This window comes from Mesoplodon bidens, assembly GCF_964165515.1.
Source record: "Mesoplodon bidens genome assembly, chromosome: 19".
NCBI lineage: Eukaryota > Metazoa > Chordata > Mammalia > Artiodactyla > Ziphiidae > Mesoplodon > Mesoplodon bidens.
The window spans coordinates 47,127,252-47,151,778 of NC_138179.1; the positions used below are offsets into that span (position 1 = coordinate 47,127,252).

Here is a 24,527-nt window from a genome sequence, read left to right on the forward strand (position 1 = left end):
AGAGAAACAGCTCAATATACATTATCTATTATTACTATTACTATTATTATTACCTAAAAGTTTAATAAAACTTGCCTGTAAAATCATCTGGACCGGGCTTCCCTGGTGGCGCAGTGGTTGAGAGTCTGCCGCCGATGCAGGGGACACGGGTTCGTGCCCCGGTCCGGGAAGATCTCGCATGCCGCGGAGCGGCTGGGCCCGTGAGCCATGGCCACTGAGCCTGCGCGTCCGGAGCCTGTGCTCCGCAACGGGAGAGGCCACAACAGTGAGAGGCCCGTGTACAGCAAAAAAAAAAAAAAAAATCATCTGGACCTGCTGAGTCTTAGGGTTCTTTGATTTCTATGGTTACTGGGCTAGTCATATTTTTAAGTTTACTTGAGTTAATTTTACAGTTTGTTTTCTTCCATTTATCTAGTTTTTATGTTGTTCTGCTATAAGCCTGTATACTATATTCTGTTACAATAAAGAACATTATTATCCGCAGCTATTTCATTCCTTGTTCTATGTATCACATATGTTATCTCTTCTCTCTCCTCTTTTCCTCTTTGGTGGAAAATCTTACCTGTCAAAGATTGTTCCACTCTCTTAATCTTTTCAGTGAACTTGTTTGTGGCTTCACTGATCAAGAATTTTTATTTTGTTTTTTAGTTTTACTCATTTTTGCTTTTAATTTTTTGATTACTTCTTTTATGTTTACTTATTCTTCTTCTATCTCCTTGAGTTAAATTAATAGTAAATTTACTTTCGGTATTTCTTGTTTTCTAATAAAAGCACTTGAACATACATACACCATATATATATACACACTGGAAAAAAAGAAATCAATTAGCATATGATAAACACTAAGGTGATGGTACATCTGGTTCCTCCAGGGCAACTGTGATAAAGGTAGTTGTGTTGTTCCTTTAGGATTGTAGCGTGGTGGAGTTTCTGGCTGCAGTCAGGCCTTCCAGGAGATTCTGAAAGCTATCATAACACTTCACTAAATGTCTTTCTGTTTAGACTAGCCAAGGCAACTCAGTTTTCTACAACTGAGATCCTAACCAAACAACTACTAAGATAGAAAAAGAAAGTAGGGGATCAGCTCATTTGCTTACCAGTTAAATTCTACATCAAAGAAAAGAACACCTCTCAGGAATTTTTTTTTTTTAAACACAGATGAAGGCTAAAAATAACAGTTTCACAGGAAAATTATAAAAACATCTTGTTGGGAATTACCCTCATTTGTACTATATGCTATAGTTTTCCTAGGAAGACACTATTTTCTTCTAGAAAATATTAGTCTACAAATAAAAAAGAATACATTGTAGGAGGTAATGACCATTTAGAGAGATAGAAGGAAATGGGAAACTGAGCACAAGTTTATAAAGAACAACTTCTCATAAGTAGGTACTGATAAGAGTTCTGTTGAAAAATACTATCATGGTTTCTTACAATCTTGCATATACTTGGCTAAGTCAACTCAGACCCTAAAATGTGAGTATTTCACTCCAGAGGTTCCTGGGCACTGCTGATCCTCACCAGAGGATTTTGGCCCTTTCTCCGTTAAGGGACATTTTGGCATTTTTTTTCAACCTTTACCCAGTAGTGGTTGAATAAAGGTAGGAAGACAGAACTAGTGTATTTCTGTGGAATATACACAGCAACACTATAGTTGCCTTAAATAATCCCACTATAAATACCACAATGGTATAAATAATGATTTTACTCTGTATGAGTGACTTCCATTTAAATATGAAAAAAAATAGTAGAAGAGAAAATTATTTGCTCTATACAAACTCTTGAGTTCCTATAAAAATCTAAAAAGAGCAGATTTAATTATGTTGCAAATTCAGCACATGCAAACATCAAATAAAGAACTCTTTATTTGATAATGTATGTTGCCATTTAGGTATTCAAAATATACATAATGACAAAGACTGTCTCCTTAACTAAAATTTAGTCAGGCTGCTCTGAGCCCCCTATCTATCTATCTATCTATCTATCTATCTACCTACCTACCTACCTACCTACCTATCTACACAATTTTTAAAAGTTACACTCCACTTACAGTTATTACAAAATATTGGCTCTATTCTCTGTGTTGTACAGTACATCCTTGTAGCCTATCTTACACCCCGCTTAGACCAGTTGTATCAAGAATCCTGCAAAGTCAGTTCAGCAAGAACCCCACACACTTGATATCTAATTCCCTGGTTTGCTTTCAGCAAGAATTGCCCTACCCTTGATGTCTCCACTTAGTAATTTTCCATCCACTGCCACCCTTGCCATCTTCCGCCCTGGTTATAAATCCCTAGCAGTATTTACTCTTATCCTACAGTAGTGTGAGTACACTAAGATAAATCAAACTGTGAAGACTAACATGATCTCTAGGCTCTTTATATTTCCAAAGTGGCTTTTCAATAATTTTCTCAAGACTGTATTTCCACTTTATCCAAGATACAAAATGAAAACTGACATTTATCATAACTAATAAGAACCTGCTGTACAAAAAATTAATTAAATTTAAAAAAGTAACATTTATCAATGTTTATTACATGCTAGGTTGTATGTTTAAGAAATCTTATTTAATCTTCATAGCAATCCTTTTTTTCTAATAAAATTTACTAAAGTACACCTTGAATTCCAGTGTTTCTAACAACTGCAAGATAATTATTCTTATGTGAAGAACATATCATAAGTACACTACAATATATCAGACTATGTAGACTATGTATAGGCTCTTTTTAATGTCAAAATAGCTGTAAGCAATTTTCCCAGGATGTCTCAGGAAGAAGTCAATGATTCCATTTTATTAATAACGTATTTTAAAATAATATTTTGGCCTTAGCTAGCATCTAAAATAACTAGGCTGCAGCATGATCAGACTGGTTACTGTAACTTATTTACCATCTAAATTGGATTGCCACTTGGTCATTACAATCTATTGGTAGCAAATACTTTAAAAATAAGGCCAAAAAATCTTTTCCCAGAGGCTAATACTAATTAGTATTCCCAGTAATCCTTTTGATATCAGTATTTTAAGGTTACTCCTCAGGAGAGGGACTTACTTAAGGCTATTAAATAAATTACTTGAAGGTCATCTTCCAAAGGCTCAGAATTCATATTTGACAGCTGACAGAAAGTCACTCAAATCTATTTTAAAATTATAATAATGACCGTTGCTAACATTTATTGGACTACTTATTCTATACCAGACGCTGTTTTATGAGCTTTTACACAAACCAACTCATCCAATTCTCTTATAGTCCTATGAGGTAAATACTATTATTATCCTTATTTTAGAAACAAGGAAACTGAAGTATAGAGACAAAGCAACTTTGCACAAGTTGACACAATTAGAAAAGGGCAGTCAGGGTCCATTTCATTATATCGCCTCATGAGATACATTGGGTTTTACACATAAAAATACAAACATGATAGAAGGATATATAACAAAATTCATGTCATTCTCCTCCTGCTTTTGAGTTAGAGCTATCCTATCTCCACTCCACCAAATGAATGCACCTGTGATGTGTGTATGTTTGCATATCATTTAAAAACACAAGTGGATTACGATTATTGATATTTAGATTTTCATTTTTCTACTACATAAACTATATATATACATACACACATATACATTTCAAATTTGTTCAAATTTATTTATAAAATACTATCTTAGCAATAAAATTGTTGTGTCAAAGATTATGTGCATTACAATTTTGATACATATTTCAAACTGTTCTACAAAAAGGGTGTACTGGAACTTCCCTGGTAGCGCAGTGGTTAAGAATCCACCTGCCAGGTGCCCTCTGTGCCTATTCAGCAGTTCCCCACTGAAGATTGGAGTGCTCAGCCTGCCACTGAAGACTGGTCTGCAGCTCCCACTGCTCAGGCCACCGAGTGGGTAGGAACAACCACTGAGTGGTCTTAAAACTGTTCTTCCACAAACTCTTAAAATGGGAAATAGGTTGATGGAAAATAAAGTTTCTAAAAATTGAAAAAAAAAAAAAAAAGAATCCACCTGCCAATGCAGGGGACACAGGTTCGATCCCTGGTCCGGAAAGATCCCACATGCCGTGGAGCAACTAAGCCCGTGGCCACAACTACTGAGCCTGCGCTATAGAGCCCACGAGCCACAACTACTGAAGCCCACGTGCCTAGAGCCCATGCTCCACAACAAGAGAAGCCACCGCAATGAGAAGCCCGCGCACTGCAATGAAGCGTAGCCCCCGCTTGACACAACTGGAGAAAGCCCGCGTACAGCAACCCAACGCAGCCATAAATAAATAAATGAATAGATAAAATTTTAAAGACTTTAATTAAAAAAGGGTGTACCAATTTATAGCCCTACTAACAGTATGAATACTCAAAATTTAACTTTTACTAAACCTACAGTGTACATAGTAGGCAGACAGTGTAAATTCATTAAGTGTTGAATGAGTGAACTACTGGCACTCCCAATTATCTATATTTTAAGAAGTATGCTGAGGGGCTTTATGATATTATGAACAAAGCATCTGGAAAAGGTCACTGAGTAAGAATCCAGAGGACGGGGGCAATCCCATGACCACAGTTACTGGGGCCAACGGTATGTTTCTGCACACTCTCTTCCACGCCTCCCCCAATGCAGAGCAACATCCACTGAGCAAGTGAACCTTGAGGCTTGACTAACCTCTAGGTCTTCTAGTTTCCCTATATTGGCTTAAACCATTTGGCTATGTTACTTTTTTTAACAAAAAAGTCTTAAGTGATATACCAGATGCCTTGGGTGAGTTGGTTAAGTTCTCTAAACCTCAATTTTTTCATTGGTAAAATGAGACACATTTAGGGTTTAAAGGCCTAGGTATTAATCTTGGCTCTGACCGTTTCCTAGTTGTATCATTTTGAGCAAGACATTTTACCTCTCTAAGATTTAATTTATTCATGTGTAAAATTGAGATACATGTGAAGAATACATGAGTTTACATGTGTATGTCAACACAACAGGCACTCAAATGAGAATTATTATCATTATTACTATTACTCATTAAAAAGTATAATTTTTAAAATGTGCAAAGTTTTAAAGTTCCAAACTGGTGTCTAATGCTAAAAGAAATTTTTAAAAACTTCTCACCGAATTTAATAATTTTGTTAACAATAGCAGTGAACACATTCTGAGTATTTATTATTTGCCAAACACAGTATTAAGCAATGTGATAACCATCAATGGGTTATAGACCTGACTATCCATGAGGTAGGAGGTATTGTTAACCCCATTTTGCAGATGAAGAAACAGAAGCAGGTAGTAGTAAAGTGACTTTCTCAGAGCTGGGATACAAAATCAAGCAGTATGACCACAGAGCCTGTTTTTCTCTTGATCACTTTTACGGTAACTTGTTTCTGTACAGGATAGTGATATATATTCTAAATATACATATTTAATATATACATATATAATTAGTTTTCCAGCTTCCAATTACATGTCTTTATTCTTGAGCAAACCTTTCCCCATTCTCACTCCCTCGAGACTAAAGAGGAGTCAAAGTATTTGGAAATGGACCTTCATATACACCTGTGTGTAGAAGACAAACACGCTGAGAGCACAAAGGTTATACAATAATAGGAAAAGGTTGCTCCATTATGTTTTACGAGATAAAACCAAAAAAAAAAAAGATTGTCTTTTCAACCTCTATTAACTTGTTAGAAGTTAAAGATCTATTAAAGATCAGGAAAACACACCCAAGGTTAATGAGATACTCCAGAGCCCCATACTCTACTCCTAGCACATTTGCCACCAAGATATGATTAAAAGCTATATCAGATCATATTACATCCCATTCCAGCTCTGCTTAAAATCCTACAGAGTAGGTTCCTTACCATGATTCTAAAAACTCTGGCTTCTGCCTACCTCTTCAATTATTTCATACTCCCCCCACCTCTGACTTATTTTGCTGACAACACGCCTGCCTTCTTTCTAACCCTTGAACATGCCAACGCTGCTTTCTGCTTTAGGGACTTCTGTTCCCGCTGTTCCCTCTGCCTGGAAGGCTCCGATCCCAGATCTTCCCATGGCTGGCTTCTTTTTGTTATTCAGACCTCAGTTCAAATATCTCCTTCTCTGACTCTCCCTGATCACTTCAAAGAAAGAACCTACCTCTATCCCAGTCTTTCTCTATCCCTTTTCCTAGTTTATCACCTTCACAGTACTAGTTACTATCTAAAATTATTTATTTATTGGTTATATGTTTATTATCAGTCTCCCTCCCAAATGGAATATAAATACCTTGAAGGCAGGAGACTCAACTGTCTTTTCCTCTATTCTATTTACTGTATCTAGAGCAGTGCCTGGCATATAGTAGGTCCTAAACAAATATTTGTTTAATGATTAAGTGAAAAGCACAGAAGAGGGCTTCCCTGGTGACGCAGTGGTTGAGAGTCCACCTGCCAATGCAGGGGACACGGGTTCGTGCCCCGGTCCGGGAAGATCCCATATGCTGTGGAGCAGCTGGGCCCGTAGGCCATGGCCGCTGGGCCTGCGTATCCGGAGCCTGTGCTCCGCAACGGGAGAGGCCACAACAGTGGGAAAAAAAAAAAAAAAGCACAGAAGAATAATGAGCAAACTACCCTGACCATAGCAGAGACAGGAGACTAAATATTAGAAAGTCAGAAAGAAAACAGAAGAAAATAACTATTCTGACCCTGCTTATTCAGTTTGGTTGTAATATGAATACAAGAAAGACAAGGTAGTTGGAAGTTTAAATGAATGGAAATGCATAAATTAGGAAGTGTAGCCCTAATGGCCATATTAAATTAACGTATTTTGTTAAGAACCATTCTCTGAAGGACATTTCCTTATGGTCAGTTAATCTTTTCCCATACAAAGTTCTTTTTACTTATTTATAACAAAATATAATTAGGAAAGGAAAGATAACTGATGAATAATCTACTAAATAATGTTTTTAATTTAAATTTCAAAGTAGTTTAATTCCAGGTTAAACCAGAAAATTCTTATCATCTAATTCACTTGGCAGAAAATTGGCCACAGAAAAATTTTCATGGTATCCTCTTTCAGGAGACAGATTTCTTTCATTCAGATATTTAAAAATGTGTTCTCAAACTTCAAATTCTTAGGCCTCTGACAACCTCTTCAGTAAATAAAATTATTTGAGAGGATGCTTATACTTCGAGCACTGTAAAATTAAAACTGAATAGTTCATACCTGTAATTAACCAAGTGTACTTCCTATCACTGCTTCCCTGTACTATCTCTGTGATATCAGGCATGGTGCTGACTTTGTTAGTATATGTATTTATCTTTTAGGTCATCTAAAGGTTGTCTATTTAAGTTAAAGTTCAAACTGGGATAGGCTAATGGGATAGGAAAGTGCTATCTCTAAAACCTCAGGCAATTCAGCTAACTTCTATAAGGAAACTGAATTTTTCTTACTAGTTCTTCCAATATGTGTAGTAAAATGAAGCATGTCACTTGACAGCCATCAGATTTGATTATCTGTATTTTCAGTAATACCTTAAACTGTAAGAAAAAGCAGGGATTTCTAAGCACTGAAATTTTTACTCAAGCCCAATCACATAAAACTTACCCTGTTTTTAGATAACAGAAGGAATAAGTATTTTAGTAAAATGTTATTAAGCTACTTTACTGATTTTTACCTAATGACCCAAGAATCAAAGTAGACTTTGACTCAGTCATTTGAAGATGCCTAAAAAAAAACAATAAAAAAATATAAGAGGCATAACTTATGCTTTGTGCAGGTTGTAAAGAAGCATAAGTTATGCTCTGTGGAACTACAGAATAAAGAAGTACTATTATTTTAATGAAAATTATAAACATTGTAAAAGTTTCATTCAAAATAGATGGAAGAGTGAAAAATCTTATTTCCCCCTCTATCATCTTATTTTCTTTTGAATTGTCATTCAATAATCAACACTACTGTCTAACTCAATGCCAGACACATAGGAGGAAGTCATTATAGCCTTTGGGAATGACTTCATTTCTTGCATCCATACAATCATAATCCATTCAATACCAGTCAACTTACTGATGTTGATATAAACTAATAATGTTAAAAGAAACCTGACAAAGTGATCCAGGTGTACATATTTTCGCACATAAGTATCATTTAATATATTAAAATTTCTTCCCTGAAAAAGCTTTAAGGGATAAAAGTTCATTTAATCAAGACACAGTTTCATACCTAACAACTTGTTCTGACTGCACAATGCATACTGTGAGATCATATTCAAGTCAATCCACAACTTATGAATTATAGTAATTATCCTAACAAGTTGGAGTACTGTACCATGGAGAGGTAAATATCTAGATCAGCTTTTAAAAACAGGTATGAAATATACAAATCAGGATTTCAAACTGATGTACCTTTGCTAAACTACGAAGCGTTTATTATTCTAAAATTACAATATCTCCATTTGGTAATCTGACATGAACAAGCTGATAAATGCAATCAGAACAACAGTATATTCTGGCAAAACTGAAAATTTCCTGAAAGCCTAGAAAAATATGTCCACAACAGATGGATCATTTAGGAAATAAATACAACAATCTGTCAAATGGAGCACTATTCTAATTCCCTAAACTAAAATCAGTAGGAGCTCCACTTTCCAAGAGTCTGTGACATTAGTAAGGCCAAAGACGAAAAACCTAGAGATGCACATAAACATATCTGATATGACCTAGAGTGCCACACTGTTAGGTTTCCTGTTAAATATACTAAATTTAGGTAAAGTCCTTACCAGTTAACTTCTTCACAGGTTGGAGCCGAACACTGATAGACTGATGTGTGAGTAAGGGGGAGGATGGAAGAGAGCGAGACATGCCCTCCATAATCCGAATGTGCTGCATACCTTCACTCACTGGAAGTGGTGGGACGGCGTAGTCTGGCTCAAAAGCACAGTCGCTTTCTGTGGAGATGCCACCTGTTGCATAGAAGAGAATGGGAGAAAAGAGCTGGTGAGAAAATATTCTTTTACTAAAATTCTTCTCTATTAAAATTTATCTTTTTGGATGACTCAGCACAGTGTACACTGATATTGATTTTTCACTGTGAAAAGAAAATAAGGAATTCCCAGCACACAGATTCATTTCTGCATAACTGGGTACTTAACTTCAGGTTCAGCACTAGGAAAGTGAACATGAATAAGACAGGATTCCTCCTTGTAAGGGGCTCACTGTCTCATGAACAACATAGTCATATAAAAAGTAATTACAGTACAATGCAACAAGTGTTATGATTACAGCAATAGTCTTCAACTGTCCCTGAGAAGACAAACATGAAAGAAGATATTCCCCTGCTTGACAATCCAATCTGTGCAATTCCTAGTAGGATCACTGTAACTCTATTTCTTATTCTCTTTCTCCAAGAATGTACATGAAAATATAAATGGGTAAGACTAACATTATATGGTTGATTTTTTTTTTTTTTTTTTTTGGCGGTACGCGGGCCTCTCACTGTTGTGGCCTCTCCCGTTGCGGAGCACAGGCTCCGGACGCTCAGGCTCAGTGGCCATGGCTCACGGGCCTAGCCACTCCGAGGCATGTGGGATCTTCCCAGACCGGGGCACGAACCCGTGTCCCCTGCATCGGCAGGCGGACTGTCAACCACTGCGCCACCAGGGAAGCCCTATGGTTGATTTTTGAATCTGCTCAAACATTTAAAAAAAGAGTAAATGATATGCTGTTTACTTCCACTTACGTACTGTTGACTTCTACTTCTGGTAATGGCAGGTTATATACTTCAGACCAACCTTTCCCTAAGAAAACTACAACTATATACATTTAAAAAATCTTCCTGAAGGCACTGGAGAGTTAATAGCATGATGAAGAATTACAGGGAGAAGACTGAGACATGGTATTTGGGGCCACTCTTTACTTCGTGGCATCTGAAAGGGTAAGAAGCCATTGACAGTTTTACAGCTGGGAAGACAAGTACTGGAATGGCTGGAGAACCAAGCTGCGAAGGGGGAGCTGGTAAAACTCCAACACTTTTGTTTGGAACCTCAAAGGGCTACATTCTATGAGTGAGTATAAACCAAAACTATGGACTTCCCTGGTGGCGCAGTGGTTAAGGATCTGCCTGCCAATGCAGGGAACACGGGTTAGAGCCCTGGTCCAGGAAGATCCCAGATGCCGCGGAGCAACTAAGCCCATGTGCCACAACTACTGAGTCTGCGCTCTAGAGCCCACAAGCCACAACTACGGAGGCTGCATGCCACAACTACTGAAGCCCACACACCCTAGAGCCTATGCTCCGCAACAAGAGAAGCCACCACAATGAGAAGCCTGTGCACCACAACAAAGAGTAGCCCCCGCTCTCTGCAACTAGAGAAAGCCCACATGCGGCAAGAAAGACCCAACGCAGCCAAAAATAAATAAATTAATTTATTAAAAAAAAAAACTAGACTGGCCTTTACAGGACTGAAGCTCATCTCCAAATGTCTACCACAAAATTTAATTAAGGCAATCTTGGATTGCTAGTCCCTGCCAAAAACAAACATAAATCTTCTTAGAAGAAGATAACATCATCACAGATCTCAAAATACTTCCACAATTTTTCATATACAATATCTGGTCCTTAACTAACAATAACAAAGAGAGAACATGAAAAAAGCAAATCAGAAAGACCATGCAAAATAGTCTCAGAGGGAATACAGACTATGGAATAATAAGACACAGAATTTAAAGTAGTATGCTTAACACCAAAAAGATTAAAATACTTAAGAATGAATTTAACCAAGGAGGTGAAAGATCTGCACATTGAGAACTATAAGACACTGATGAAGAAACTGAAGACACAAATAAATGGAAAGACATCTTATATTCATGGACTGTAAGAATTAATATTGTTAAAATGTCCATACTACCCAAAGTAATCTACAGATCCAATGTAGTCCCTATCAAAATTCCAATGGCATTTTTTCACAGAAATAGAAAAAGCAACTCTAAAATTTGCATGGATCCACAAAAGACTCTGAATAGCTAACATAATCGAGTAATCTTGAGCAAGAAGAACAAAACTGGAGGCACAACACACTTCCTAATTTCAAGTTATATTACAAAGCAGTAGGAAAACAATTTGGTACTAGCACAAAAACAGACACATAGATCAATGGAACAGAATAGAGAACCTAGAAATAAACCCATGCATATACGGTCAACTAATCTTTGACAAGGGCACCAAGAATATACAATGGGGAAAGGATAGTCTCTTCAATAAATAGCATTGGAAAAACTGAATATCCACATGCAAAAGAATGAAACTGGATCCTTATCCTACACTATACACAAAAATCAACTGAAAATGGGTTAAAACTTAAACCGAAGACCTGAAACCATAAAGCTCTTAGAAGAAAACACAGGGGGGAAAGTCCATGAAATTCATCTTGAAAATGATTTTTTTTGGATTTGACATCAAAAGCAGAAGCAACAAAAACAAAAGCAAAACAAGTGAGACTGTATCAAACTAAAAAGTTTCTGCACAGCAAGGGAAACCATCAACAAAATGAAAAGGTAACCTACAGATTGGGAGAAAATGTTTGCAAACCAAGTATCTGTTAAGGGGTTAATACTAAAAATATGTAAAGAACTCATACTCAATAGCAAAATAAAACAAACAAACAAAAAACCTAATTAAAAAATGGGCAGGACTTCCCTGGTGGCGCAGTGGTTAAGAATCCGCCTGCCAACGCAGGGGACATGGGCTTGAGCCCTGGTCCAGGAAGATCCCACATGCCGCAGAGCAGCTAAGCCCATGCGCCACAACTAATGAGCCTGCACTCTAGAGCCCGTGAGCCAGAACTACTGAAGCCTGCGTGCCTAGAGCCCATGCTCCTCAACAAGAGAAGCCACTGCAATGAGAAGCCCACACCCTACTACAAAGAGTAGCCCCCACTCACCGCAACTAGAGAAAGCCCACGCACAGCAATGAAGACCCAACACAGCCAAAAAAATAACTATAAATAAATAAAAATTTTTAAAAATGGGCAAAGGACCTGAATAAATATTTTCCAAAGAAGACATACGAATGGGCAACAGGCGCACGAAAATGTACTCAACATCAACAATCATCAATCACAAAAATCAAAATCACAATGAGATACCACCTCACACCTGTTAGGACAGCTATTACCAAAAAGTCAAAAGATACTAAGTATTGGCAATGATGTAGAGAAAAAGGAACCCCTATACCCTGTTGGTGGGAATGTAAATTGGTACAACCATTACAAAAAACAGTATGGAGATTCCTCAAAAAATTAAAAATAGAACTACCATATGAGCCAGCAAACCTACTTCTGAGTATATATCAAAAGGAAATAAAATTACTATTTCAAAGAGATACTTGCACTCCCATGTTCACTGCAGCATTATTCAAAGTAGCCATAATATAGAAACAATTTCAGTGTCTGTCAATGGATGGATGGATGAAGAAAATGTGATTTTACACACACACACACACACACGCACACACACACTCTCTCTCTCTCTCTCTCTCTCTCTCTCTCCCTCCCTCTCTGAGGAATATTATTCAGCCTTAAAAAAGAAGGAACTCCTTCCACTTGCAACAATAGGGATGAACCTGGAGGACATTATGCTAAGTGAAATAAGCCACCAGACACAGAAAGAAATAATCTCTATGTAATCTCACTTATATGTGGAATCTAAAAAATAAGGTCAAAATCATAGTAGTAGAGAGGAGAGTGGTGGTGGCAAAAGGAGATGTTGGTCAAAGGGTAAAAACTTTCAGTTATTAGATGAATAAGTTCTGGAGACCTAATATACATCATGGCTCCTAGACACAGTCAATTACTGAGTCAAAAGTGCTGAGAGTTTCTATTGAGAAATGCTGACCAAATGCTGTATTAAAATTGTCATGTTATGTAAAAAGAAAAAAATTAACATGCTTAATATTTAAAAAAAAGTAAACGTTTAGAATTTCAGCAATGAATTATGAAAATAAAAACTCAATAGATGGATTGAAAAAACAGATTAGACACAGATGAAGAGAGAATTAGCAAACTGGAAGATAAAACATTTGTGCATCAAAGGACACTATCAAGAGAGTGAAGACAACCCTCAGAATGGGAGAAAATATTTGCAAATCATTTATCTGATAAGAGTCTAGAATTGAGGGGACTTCCCTGGCAGTCCAGTGGTTAAGACTCCGTGCTTCCACTGAAGGGGGCACAGGTTCAATCCCTGGTTGGGTAACTAAGATCCCACATGCCAGACTGGCACGGCCAAAAAAAAGTTTTAAAATAAAAAACTTAAAAAAAAAAGTCTAGAATCAAGAACATAAAAAGAACTCCTAGAACTCAACCACAAAAAGAGACACAATGCAATTTAAAAGTAGGCAAAAAGCTTGAGCAGACATTTCTCCAAAGAGAAATGTACAATACAAATGGACAATAAGCTCATAAAAAGATACTCATATCATCAGTCATTAAAGAAATGCAAATCAGAGACACAATGAAATACCATTTCACACCCAGTAGGATGGCTATTAAAACAACAACAACAACAAAGAAGTGTTGGTTAAGGATGTGGAGAAATTAGAACCTTCATACATTGCTGGTGGGAATATAAGATGGTACAGCTGCTGTGTAAAACAGTTTGGCAGTTCCTCAAAACGTTAGACACAGAATTACCATACAACCCAGCTATCCCTCCTCTATGTATATACCCACAGGCAATGAAAACAGGTTTTCAAGCAAAAACCTGAACATGAATGTTCACAGAAGCATTATTCATAATAGCCAAAAAGCAGAAACAACTCAAATGTCATTAACTGATGAATCAATAAACAAAATGTGGTATATCTATACAATGAAATATTATTTAGCAATAAAAATATGAAGGCTTTATTCATGCTACAACACTGATAAACTTTGAAAACATTCTACTAAGTGAAAGAAGCCAGACAAAAAACAATGTCACATGTTGTATGATTCCATTTATATGAATGTTCAGAATGAGCAAATCCAGACAGAAAGTAGATTAGTGGTTGCCAGGGATGACTACAGGAATGGGGAGTGACTGCTTAATAGGTACATGGTTTCCTTTTGGGGTGATGGATTATATAGCAGTCATGGTTGCACAACATTGTAAATGTACTAAAACCACTGAATTGTACCCATTAAAACGGTTAAAATGGTAAGTTACCTCAATTAAAAAATATTACGTAGCTATTTACCACCTACTCACATATTTATTCAAACCAGAAGACTAGTAATCATTCATTTCTTCCCATCACATCCCATTGCAACAAATGCAATAGCTATTCTGCAGATTATCAACCTCATATAGAGTTCAAATCTACCATGTTCTCTTCATTTCTCCTATCACTACCATAGTCCAGATCACTATTACCTTTCCCCCAAACTTCTGTTGGTAGAAATCTAGGACTTATTCCTTATCTTTGGATTTCAAAAATTTTACCAGAATAGGTCTTAACTTTTTATTTCTCATTAGTCACTGGATCCTTTCCTTTACTATGTTGACCAATTCTTTTCTCCCAACAGTTCTCTTCTCTTTCTCTCTGGAACTGTGATCAGATGAGATCTCCTAGACCTATTTTTCAAGTCTTTTTATTAATAGATTTCTAATCTTTGGGCTTTCATGAATAGACATGAGACTGATTTATATGGAATTATAGTATTTTACAGGTTTACAAAGAGGCATGTCATTAGTGTAATAATTCCCTAAAGAAAAATCAGCACTAGATTGCTTAAAGACAATATATCTAGAAGAATGCATTTGATTTAGTGAAGTATCTCTTTTCACTTGAAATGTTCTAATGTTAAAACTTAGCTGATAGGCTTCCCTGGTAGCGCAGTGGTTGACAGTCCACCTGCCAATGCAGGGGACACGGGTTCGTGCCCTGGTCTGGGAAGATCCCACATGCCGCGGAGCGACTGGGCCCATGAGCCATGACCGCTGAGCCTGCGCGTCTGGAGCCTGTGCTCCGCAATGGGAGAGGCCACAACGGTGAGAGGCCCGCGTACCACAAAAAAAACAAAAAACAAAAGAAACTTAGCTGATAATTTTAGAATCTAATAATACTCCTTAAGGAATAATACTGCAATTAGTCCAGTATGGATGTCCTAGTTTACTTTTTTGCTTAAAAATATTTTCCTCTATCTTCTCTGCTCTATAAATACAGAGAAAAAACTAAAAATATATGTTTCAAGTAAAGAAAAGTACTGGTATGCATTAACAGAATTTAACTGTATTAGTCAGTTTTTCTTGGGTAACTAACAACCTCAAAATCTCTGTAGTCTACAACATTCACCTTTATGCTCATGAGTCTGCAGATTGACTGTAGGTCAGCTGATCTTGGTTGGGTTATCGAGTTCAGTACTATTCCAATGTGTCATTCATATTGGGCCTAGTCACTGAAGGGGCAGTGAATATGTGGGGCACACTCTTGTCATGGTAGGTCACAGGGCTGCAGGAGACCAAGTTAAATCAGAGGAGCATATTTAAGACCTCTGTTCACTAATATTTTACTGGCCCAAGCAAGTCCAAGAACAACATCAATGGGGCATGGAAATACACCTGGTGCATTTCAGTGGGAACCACTGAAAAGCTGCATAGCAAAAGGAATGGATGTATAATTTTATAACAGGAAGGAAGTAAAAAATTTGAAATCCAATTTACCAGGACTTCCCCAGTGGTCCAGTGGCTAAGACTCCACACTCCCAATGCAGGGGGTCCGGGTTCAATCCCTGGTCAGGGAACTAGGTCCCACTTGCCACAAATATAGAGTTTGCATGCTGCAACAAAGATCCCGTATGCAGCAATGAAGACCCCCGTGCCGCAACTAAGACCCAGCACAGCTGAGTAAAAAAATAAATGTTAAAAAAAAAAAAAAAGAAATCCAATTTACCAAGCATGTAAGATGATATTTACTGGTACCCCAAATTACTCAATCTTCATTTTCCTGCCACTCACTTTTCCTGCTATAATCAACTGAATAAAAGTGACTGAAATAATGTGATAGAGATATGGCAGAATAAAATAAACTGCTAATATGACAGAAAAAAATCAGTTTTGCTGGATACCCAGTGATTAGATATTCAAAAGTTGAATTAAGATAGCACAGGGAGGGCTTCCGTGGTGGCACAGTGGTTAAGAATCCGCCTGCCAACGCAGGGGATACGGGTTCGAGCTCTGGTCCAGAAAGATCCCACATGCCATGGAGCAACTAAGTCCGTACGCCACAACTACTAAGCCTGTACTCTAGAGCCTGAGAGCCACAACTACTGACCCTGTGCACCTAGAGCCCATGCTCCGCAACAAGAGAAGCCACCGCAGTGAGAAGCCTGTGCACAGCGACGAAGAGTAGCCCTCACTCCCTGCAACTAGAGAAAGCCTGCACGCAGCAATGAAGACCCAACGCAGCCAAAAGTAAATAAATAAAATAAATAGATTGTTTAAAAAAAAAAGAAAGATAGCACAGGGATATCAAGTATATGGACACTAAAGAAATGTTAGGAGTAATTATGACTCAATAAAAATTTCAGTCCTAAGTCTTATATTTAGTACAGATGATTACAAGATATTAAAGTTCAAGTTAATAAAGAAATTCTTTAGCTGAAGGCCGTACCTATTCTACAGAACTGTTTTCTAATTTTTCAAGTTACATAAATAACCAAAAATAAAACTTATAAATCAAAAGCCTCTAGCATGATAATTCATTAAACTGTATACATGACTTATGAATTTTCCAGTTTATATGTTATTAAAAGTTTATTTTTAAAAAGTACACAGAGAAACAAAACAAAACAGAGCATCGTGATAAACTAGTCCCTAAAGTCAAAGGGCTTTTACATATTTCAGAAACAAAGGGGTTTTGCCTAAAATTATTCCAAATATCCTTTTAACTTATAGCACTCTGTGACTCAGTAACAGTCTCATAACAAGTCCATATATCAGGCAGGAAACAGGCCAAGAGAAGTGTAATAGCTAGTACGGGGTCATGTAATCAGACAACATGACTGCCTATGCAGAAAATTTTAAGTAATCTACAAAAAAATCCACTAGAAAAAAACAAGTAAGTTAGGCAAACTCAAAGATTACAGAGTCCGTATACAAGAAGCAAATGTCTTCCTATATTCCAGCAATGAATATGCAGAAAATAAAAAAAAATTTAAACCAGTAACATTAAAATAGCACCATTAAAAACATGAAATAATTAGGAAGAAATCTAACAAAATATGTACAATATTTGTATGCTAAAAACTACAAAACACTGATGAAAGAAATCAAAGACCTAAATGGAGAGGTATACTATTGACCTGTTCATGGATCTGAAGATTTTATGATGCTAGGTCTCAAAGTGATCTATAGGTTTAAAGCAATCCTAATGAAAATCCAGCAGGCAATTGTTTTGGTAGAAATCAAAAAGCTGATTTTAAACTCATGTAAAAACAAAGGGACGAGGATAGATAAAATAATTTTGAACAGTAAAATCAAAGTTTGGAGTCTCACAGCACCTCATTTCAAGACTAATGTAAAGTTACTGTAATCCAGACAGTATGTGGTATTGGTAAAAGAATGGACACAAAATCAATGGAACACAGTAACTCAGAGGCACTGGTAAAGTTCACAGTCCAGGGGCACAGGCTCACCAAAAGACTGAGACTTAATCATAGGACTACAGAATGTCTCCCACCCCACTCCTACCCTAAAATTACATTACTATTTACCGCAGTTCATTTTATCCAGTACACCATATTCACCTTTCAGCAGAAACTTACATGGCATACTAAAAGTTAAAAAAACAAAACAAACAAACAAAAAACAATATGAAGAGACAGTGCATGCATCAGAACCAGCCTCAGATATGGCAAAGATGTTGGAATATATATATCAAACTGTGAATTAAAAAAATGAAATACTTAGGTATAATTCTAACAAAATATATAGAAGATCTATGAGGAAGACTACAAAACTCTGATGAAAGAAGTCAAAGAAGATCTAAATAAATGGAGAGAAACTCCATGTTCATGGATACAAAGCATCAATACTGTCAAAATGTCAATTCTCCCCAAACTGATCTAGCAGACTTAATGCAAACCCAATCAATATTTGTTGATACTGAAAAACTGATTCTAGGGACTTCCCTAGTGGTCCAGTGGTGAAGAATCCACCTTACAATGCAGGGGATGCAGGTTCGATCCCGGGTCGGGGAACTAAGATCCCACACACGACGCTGCGGGGCAACTAATTCCATGCGCCACAACTATTGAGCTTGTACGCCTCAACTAGAGAGCCCATGTGCTGCAAACTACAGAGCCCACGTGCTCTGAAGCCCATGTGCTGCAAGTAGAGAGAGAAAACCCATGCGCCACAACTAGAGAGAAGCCCGTGCACAGCAACAAAGAGCCCATGTGCCACAACGAATGATCCCGCATGCCTCAATGAAGATCCCATGTGCCACAACTATGACCAGATGCAGCCATAAAAATTAAATAAATAAGAAAGAAAAACTGATTCTAAAATTTATATGGAGAGGCAAAAGACCCAGAATACCCAACTCAATATTTGAAGGGCAAGAACAAAGATGGAGGACTGACACTACTGAATTTCAAGACGTACTATAAAGCTACAGTAATCAAGGCAGTGCGGTACTGATGAAACAACAGACAGACAAATCAATGGAACAGAATAGAAAGCCCAGAAATAGACCCACGTAAGTATAGCCAAAGGAGCAAATGCAGTACACTGGAGAAAAGATAGTCTTTTCAACAAATGATCCTTAGACAACTGGACATCCACCTCCAACAAAATAAATCTAGACACAGACCTTACACCCTTCATAAAAAATTAACTCAAAATGGATCACACACTTAAATGTAATATGCAAAAATATAAAACTCCTAGAACATCACATGGAAAATCTGGATAACCTTGAAGGCATGATCCACGAAAGCAATAACTGATGATCTAGACTTCATTAAAATTTAAAATGTCTGCTCTATGAAAGACACTGTCAAGAATATGAGAACACAAGCCTCATACTGAGAGAAAATATTTTAAAATATATCCGAAGTATACAAACTCAATGACAAGGAAAAAAAATTAAAACAAGGAAGAGACCTGAACAGACACCTCACTAAAGAAGCAAATAAGTATATGAAGAAGACATTCAATATATGTCATTAGAGAACTGCAAATTAAAACAACACAAGATACCACTGCACACCTATTAGAATGGCCAAAATCCAAAGCACTGACAACACCAAATGCTGGTAAGGATGTGGAGCAACAGGATCTCTCGTTCATTGCTGGTGGGAATGAAGAATGGTACAGCCACTTTGGAAGACAGTTTGGCAGTTTCTTACAAAACTAAACATACTCTTACCTTACAATCCAGCAGTCATGCTCCTTGGCATTTACCCAAATGAGTTGAAAACTTATATCCATACAAAAACCTGCACATGGATATTAACGGCAGCTTTATTCACAACTGTCAAAACCTGGAAGCAACCAAGATGTCCTTCAGTAGGTGAATGGATAAACTGGTACATCCAAACAATAGAATATTATTCAGCACTAAAAAGAAATGAGCTATCAAGTCATGAGATGTCATGGAGGAACCTTAAATGTGTATTACTAAGTGAAAGAAACCAATCGGAAAAGGGTACATACTGTATGATTCCAACTATATGACATTCTGAAACAGGCAAAACTATGGAAACAGTAAAAAGGTCAGTGGTTTCCAGGGACTGTAGGGAGGGAAGGATGAACATTTAGAGTATAGAGGATTTTTAGGGCAGTGAAGCTGTTCTACATGATACTATAATAGTAGGTATATGTCATTATACATTTGTCAAAATCCATAGAATGTACAACATCAAGAGTGAACCCTGGGGACTTCCCTGGTGGCACAGTGGTTAAGAATCCACCTGTCAATGCAGGGGACACGGGTTCGAGCCCTGGTCCAGGAAGATCCCACCTGCTGCAGAGCAACTAAGCCCGTGTGCCACAACTACTGAGCCTGCGCTCTAGAGCCTGAGAGTCACAACTACTGAGCCCACGTGCCACAACTACTGAAGCCCGTGCGTCTAGAGCCTGTGCTCCACAACAAGAGAAGCCACCACAATGAGAAGCCCGTGCACCGCAATGAAGAGTAGCCTCCCCTTGCCACAACTAGAGAAAGCCCGCATGCAGCAACGAAGACCCAACGCAGCCAAAAAATAAATTAAATTAATTAATTAAAAAAAATTTTTTTAATAAAAATGAAAGGCTTCCTTAAAAAAAAAAAAAGAGTGAACCCTAATGTAAAATATGAACTTTGGGTGATAATGATGCATCAATGTTGCTTCATCTATTGTAACAAATGTACCACTGTGGTGCTGGGATGTTAACTGTGGGGGAGGCTGTGGGTGTGTGGGTGCAAGAGGCATATATAGAAACTCTGTACTTTCCACTCAATTTTGCTGTGAACCTAAAACTACTCTAAAATAGAAAATCTGTTTTTTAAAACAAATACATCTATAACCAAAAACCAACCAAACAAAAAGAACGGGTAGAGTACCTATCTGAAGACTATGAAGATAAACAGAAGCAGGCAGATTGGAAAAGAAGCACAGAATGTGAAGTTCCATTGACGTGGTGGTGAGTTGGCCATGTGTTTTCTCAGGTATTGCCTCGCCTGGACTCAAAGGCAGCCCCAAACTGAGAAGTGTTCACCGGGTAAGAAAAAGCTCCAAGAAAATCCCTCCCTTTCTAGTGAGGAACAGGGAAGGGGGCCCTTGCTGGTCTGAGAAACTAAGGGAAATCCCTCCTTTTTCCCTTCTCTTCTATCCTGGTCTCCAGCCAATTCTATGGCAGTAGCAGCAGAGAGATGGTAGTGGTGACTGGGCAGGTATCTAAAACCCTGGGAGAAGTGAACCCTTTTTTCTGACCCCAGGAATTGTAATCCCAAGAGTGTGAGGCAAATCCTCACTGCTTTTTATCTCTCTGTCCTCTTATTACTTGACTTGGATACAGACACAGTTGTAGGAATTGAACAGTGGAACAGGAAAACTAGAGTCCCTGTTTTTTAGCCAGACTACTGGCAAGGGAGAGTCTGAGAGCTGGAAAATGTTGGTAAGATTGGGGTGTGGAGGGATATCAAGCAAACAATCCCATAGAGTTGTATATGAACTTCAGGGCTCACCTCTGAGCTCTGCATGCATGGATGTGACCCTAAACATCCATACCATAGGCTTTAAGAACAGAGCAACAAGATATACTTACTACCACTCTGGTCCCAGAATGGACACTGGGTCACACACATGGAAATGATCTAAATAGAAATGCTCAGAAAACCGAACTGACGTTGGAACTAGAGCCCCGAGAATGCAGGTAGGAATCTGTTTCCTGAACATAATCTGGTTGACTAGCCACTGACACACACACACACACACCAACCTTCTCCTTAGAACTTAAATAAAACCTAGGGTCTCATATCATAATATTCAAAATGTCCAAGATATAATCCAGGGAAATCTCAACATGAGAAGGAAAAGTCAACAGATGTTATTCCCAAGATTACACAGATATTAGAATTAAACACCAAAGACCTTAAAGCAACTACTACAACAATGCTTCAATAAGTAAAGGCAAACATTATTGAATAAACAGGAAGACAGAAAATTTCAAAATCTAGTGTGTAGTTTACACATACAACACATCTCCTTTTGGACCAGTCACATTTCAAGCACTCACAGCTACCTGTGGTCAATGACTACTGTATTGCACAGTAAAGCTTTACACCTATGTCCAGAATCAAGTTCACTTAGTTTCTAGAATATAAGAAAAAAAGTATGATCCAATCACTAAATACTGGAAAGATCCTAGAGTGATGACTCTTACCACATTCCCATTCAACTCATCGATATGGCCTAAGCAGAAGAAAGACAAATCTTGGAGAACGACAAGGGATTTTTGTAACTTATTCAGGTTGTGTATCCCACTGCTGCTGCTGCTTTAGATGTGGTTTTCTTGCTAAAGCAAATCAACATATCCCTGGTACCAGGTCTGCAGCTACAGACCTGAGAATGAGATCATTATAAGCAGTAAGCATTCAGCTGTCAGGGTTAGCTATACATTTTCACTGGCCTACCTGCTATTAATTCTCCTGGTCTTAGTAATAATCCAATCCACAGGGACCTTAACTGCCTTTCCATTCTAATGGCACCATGCTGGTCTACTACACTAATAATTTCATGCTGATTAGACTGGTGAACAAGAAGCAGCAACTGATCTAAATACTGTGGTAAAATACATGCACTCCAGAGGGTGGGAAATCAATTCCACAAAAATTCACAGGTCTTCCACACTGGTAAAATTTCTGTAAGCCCTATGGTCTTGAGCAATTCAAGATATCCCTTCCAAGGTGATGAAGTTGCTGCACCTGCTCTCTCTGAATACTGAGAAAGAAGTGCAATGCCCAGTAGACCTCCTTGGATTTTTGAGGCAATCTGTTCCTCATTTGGGTATGCAACTATGAACCATTTACCAAGACTGCTGGATGTGAGAGAGGCCCACAACAAATGAAGGCTCTGCAACACATATGGGCTGCTGTGAAAGCTGCTTTGCCACTTGGGTTATATAACCCAGTAGATCCAATGTTGCTTGACGTATCTGTGCTAGATAGGGATCTTGAATGGTTATTGCACAACTTTAGGTGAATCTCAGGCCAGATCTCCAGCATTCTGTAAAAAAGCTATGTCATCCGGTACAAATAACTATTACCCTTTTTTGAAAAACAGCTTTTGGCTTACCACAGGGCCTTAGAATGAATGCTTGATCATGGGCCACCATGTTACCATGTGACCTGGGCAGTCCATCATGAACTAAGTTTTGTTGGACCAACAAAGCAATATGGTTGGGTGTGTACTGAAGCACTTCATCATCAGAAGGAAGGGATGTACATGAGATCAGGCGTGAGCAGGTCCTGAAGGCATAAATAATTTGCATAAGCAAGTGGCCCAGATGCCCAAGGTTCCTATTCCTGCTATATTGCTTCTTTTCTCTCAATTTGGATATATTTTATCTCATGGAGAATTCTCTATGACCATCTCACTGAGGGGGGAAAAATCAAGCTTGTTTACTGATATTTCTGCATGACAACATGCAGATGACAACAATACTAGAGCCCCATTCTGGGGTCCTGAAGGACAGTGGTGAAGGGAAACCCTTCCAGGGCCAGAAGTTTGAACAGGATACCTAGTTGTTCATTTCACCTGGAAGGAGAGATGACAGAGATACTGTTCTATACTGACTCATGGACAGTGTTTAATGGTATGACTGGATATTCAGAGATTTGGAAGGAATAATTAGAGAACTGGTGACAAGGGAATCTGGGGATAAGGTATATGGACAGACCTCTTTGAAAGGGCACAGAATATGAAGCAATTTATGTCCCATGTGAATGCTTACCAAAGGGCAAACTCTACAGAGAAGGTGCTTAATAACCCTGTAGATAAGATGACCAGTTTGGAGGACTAAGCCAGTCTCTTTACCCAGCCATTCTATCTTTGCCCAATGGGCTCATTAACAAAGAGGCCATGGTAGCAGGAATGCAATTTATACATGGGCTCAGCAGTATGGGCTTCTGCTCACTGAGGCCAACCTGACTACAGCCACAGCTGAGTGTCCAACCTGCCAAAAGTTCGCGCATGCGCTGGTGAAGACGCAGGTGGATGCCCCCAATATACGGTACCATTCACGGGATGGCCAGTCAGTTGTCTCTCTACTCATTTCTAGTCCCTGGTGACTTCCCCTTCCTTCTTAGTAAATCAATTATGAATGTAAAATAAATATTGTTTATAGTGTCAAGGATTTCAGACTGTCTTAGTCTGCCCCCTTGTGGGAACCAGCTCTTCAATCTTTCACTAGGAATAAAATTTATTAAATCCAGCCTGGTCCTCAAACAAAACAAAACACAAAATGTATTTACTAGATAATAATTTTACCCTAGGCTTCACTAATAGGTTCCTTCCTCATCCTGTTATCCAACTCTTTATGACCCTTCAACAAAACTTATGAAGTTTTTCAAAGAGGTTTTTGTCATTTTTCTCTCTTGCCAGAATTCAGATAAAAATATTTTAAATCAAAATCTTTCTAAATGTCCAACATAACTTTTCCAACCTTTTTAGTTCCCATGCTTTTATTCCGCTTCATTCATAAATACGGATAAGCAAGGAGTGGCTTCTACAACCCTTCTAGTGTTAACTAGTCTAATTACCATAATACTAAGTAGGATACTTAATATGTTCTGACACAAAACGTGCTTAGGGTTGCATATTCCTAGAGTTTAAGGTATTACTAAGTAAATTATTATGAATCACTTTGAAAATCTGAACACTCATTGATGAGGAAATGGTGGAAGAAATTATGGATTACTTAGCTAAGGAGGATTATACAGATTTTAAGAAATAAGAATTTAAGTATGTTCCTGGAGGGATGGCCATGCTACACTGTTAACTGAGGGAGAAGAGAATTAAAACCACATTTTAGGGTTTCCCTGGTGGCAC

The 24,527-nt window shown here is 37.9% G+C and overlaps 1 protein-coding gene across 4 annotated transcripts in view; it reads right to left on the reverse strand.

The window, feature by feature from the left end:
* Positions 1–24,527, reverse strand: part of TANC2 (tetratricopeptide repeat, ankyrin repeat and coiled-coil containing 2) — a 356,371-nt gene that overhangs the window by 224,738 nt on the left and 107,106 nt on the right. For 2 of the 4 annotated variants that reach the window (XM_081218265.1, XM_081218264.1), the window contains exon 4: positions 8,847–8,918. In XM_081218265.1, coding sequence (XP_081074391.1) covers positions 8,847–8,918 — 72 coding nt within the window. Of the gene's footprint in view, positions 1–8,735; positions 8,919–24,527 lie in introns of all 4 variants that reach the window. The other 2 variants (XM_081218263.1, XM_081218262.1) reach the window with 1 other exon arrangement.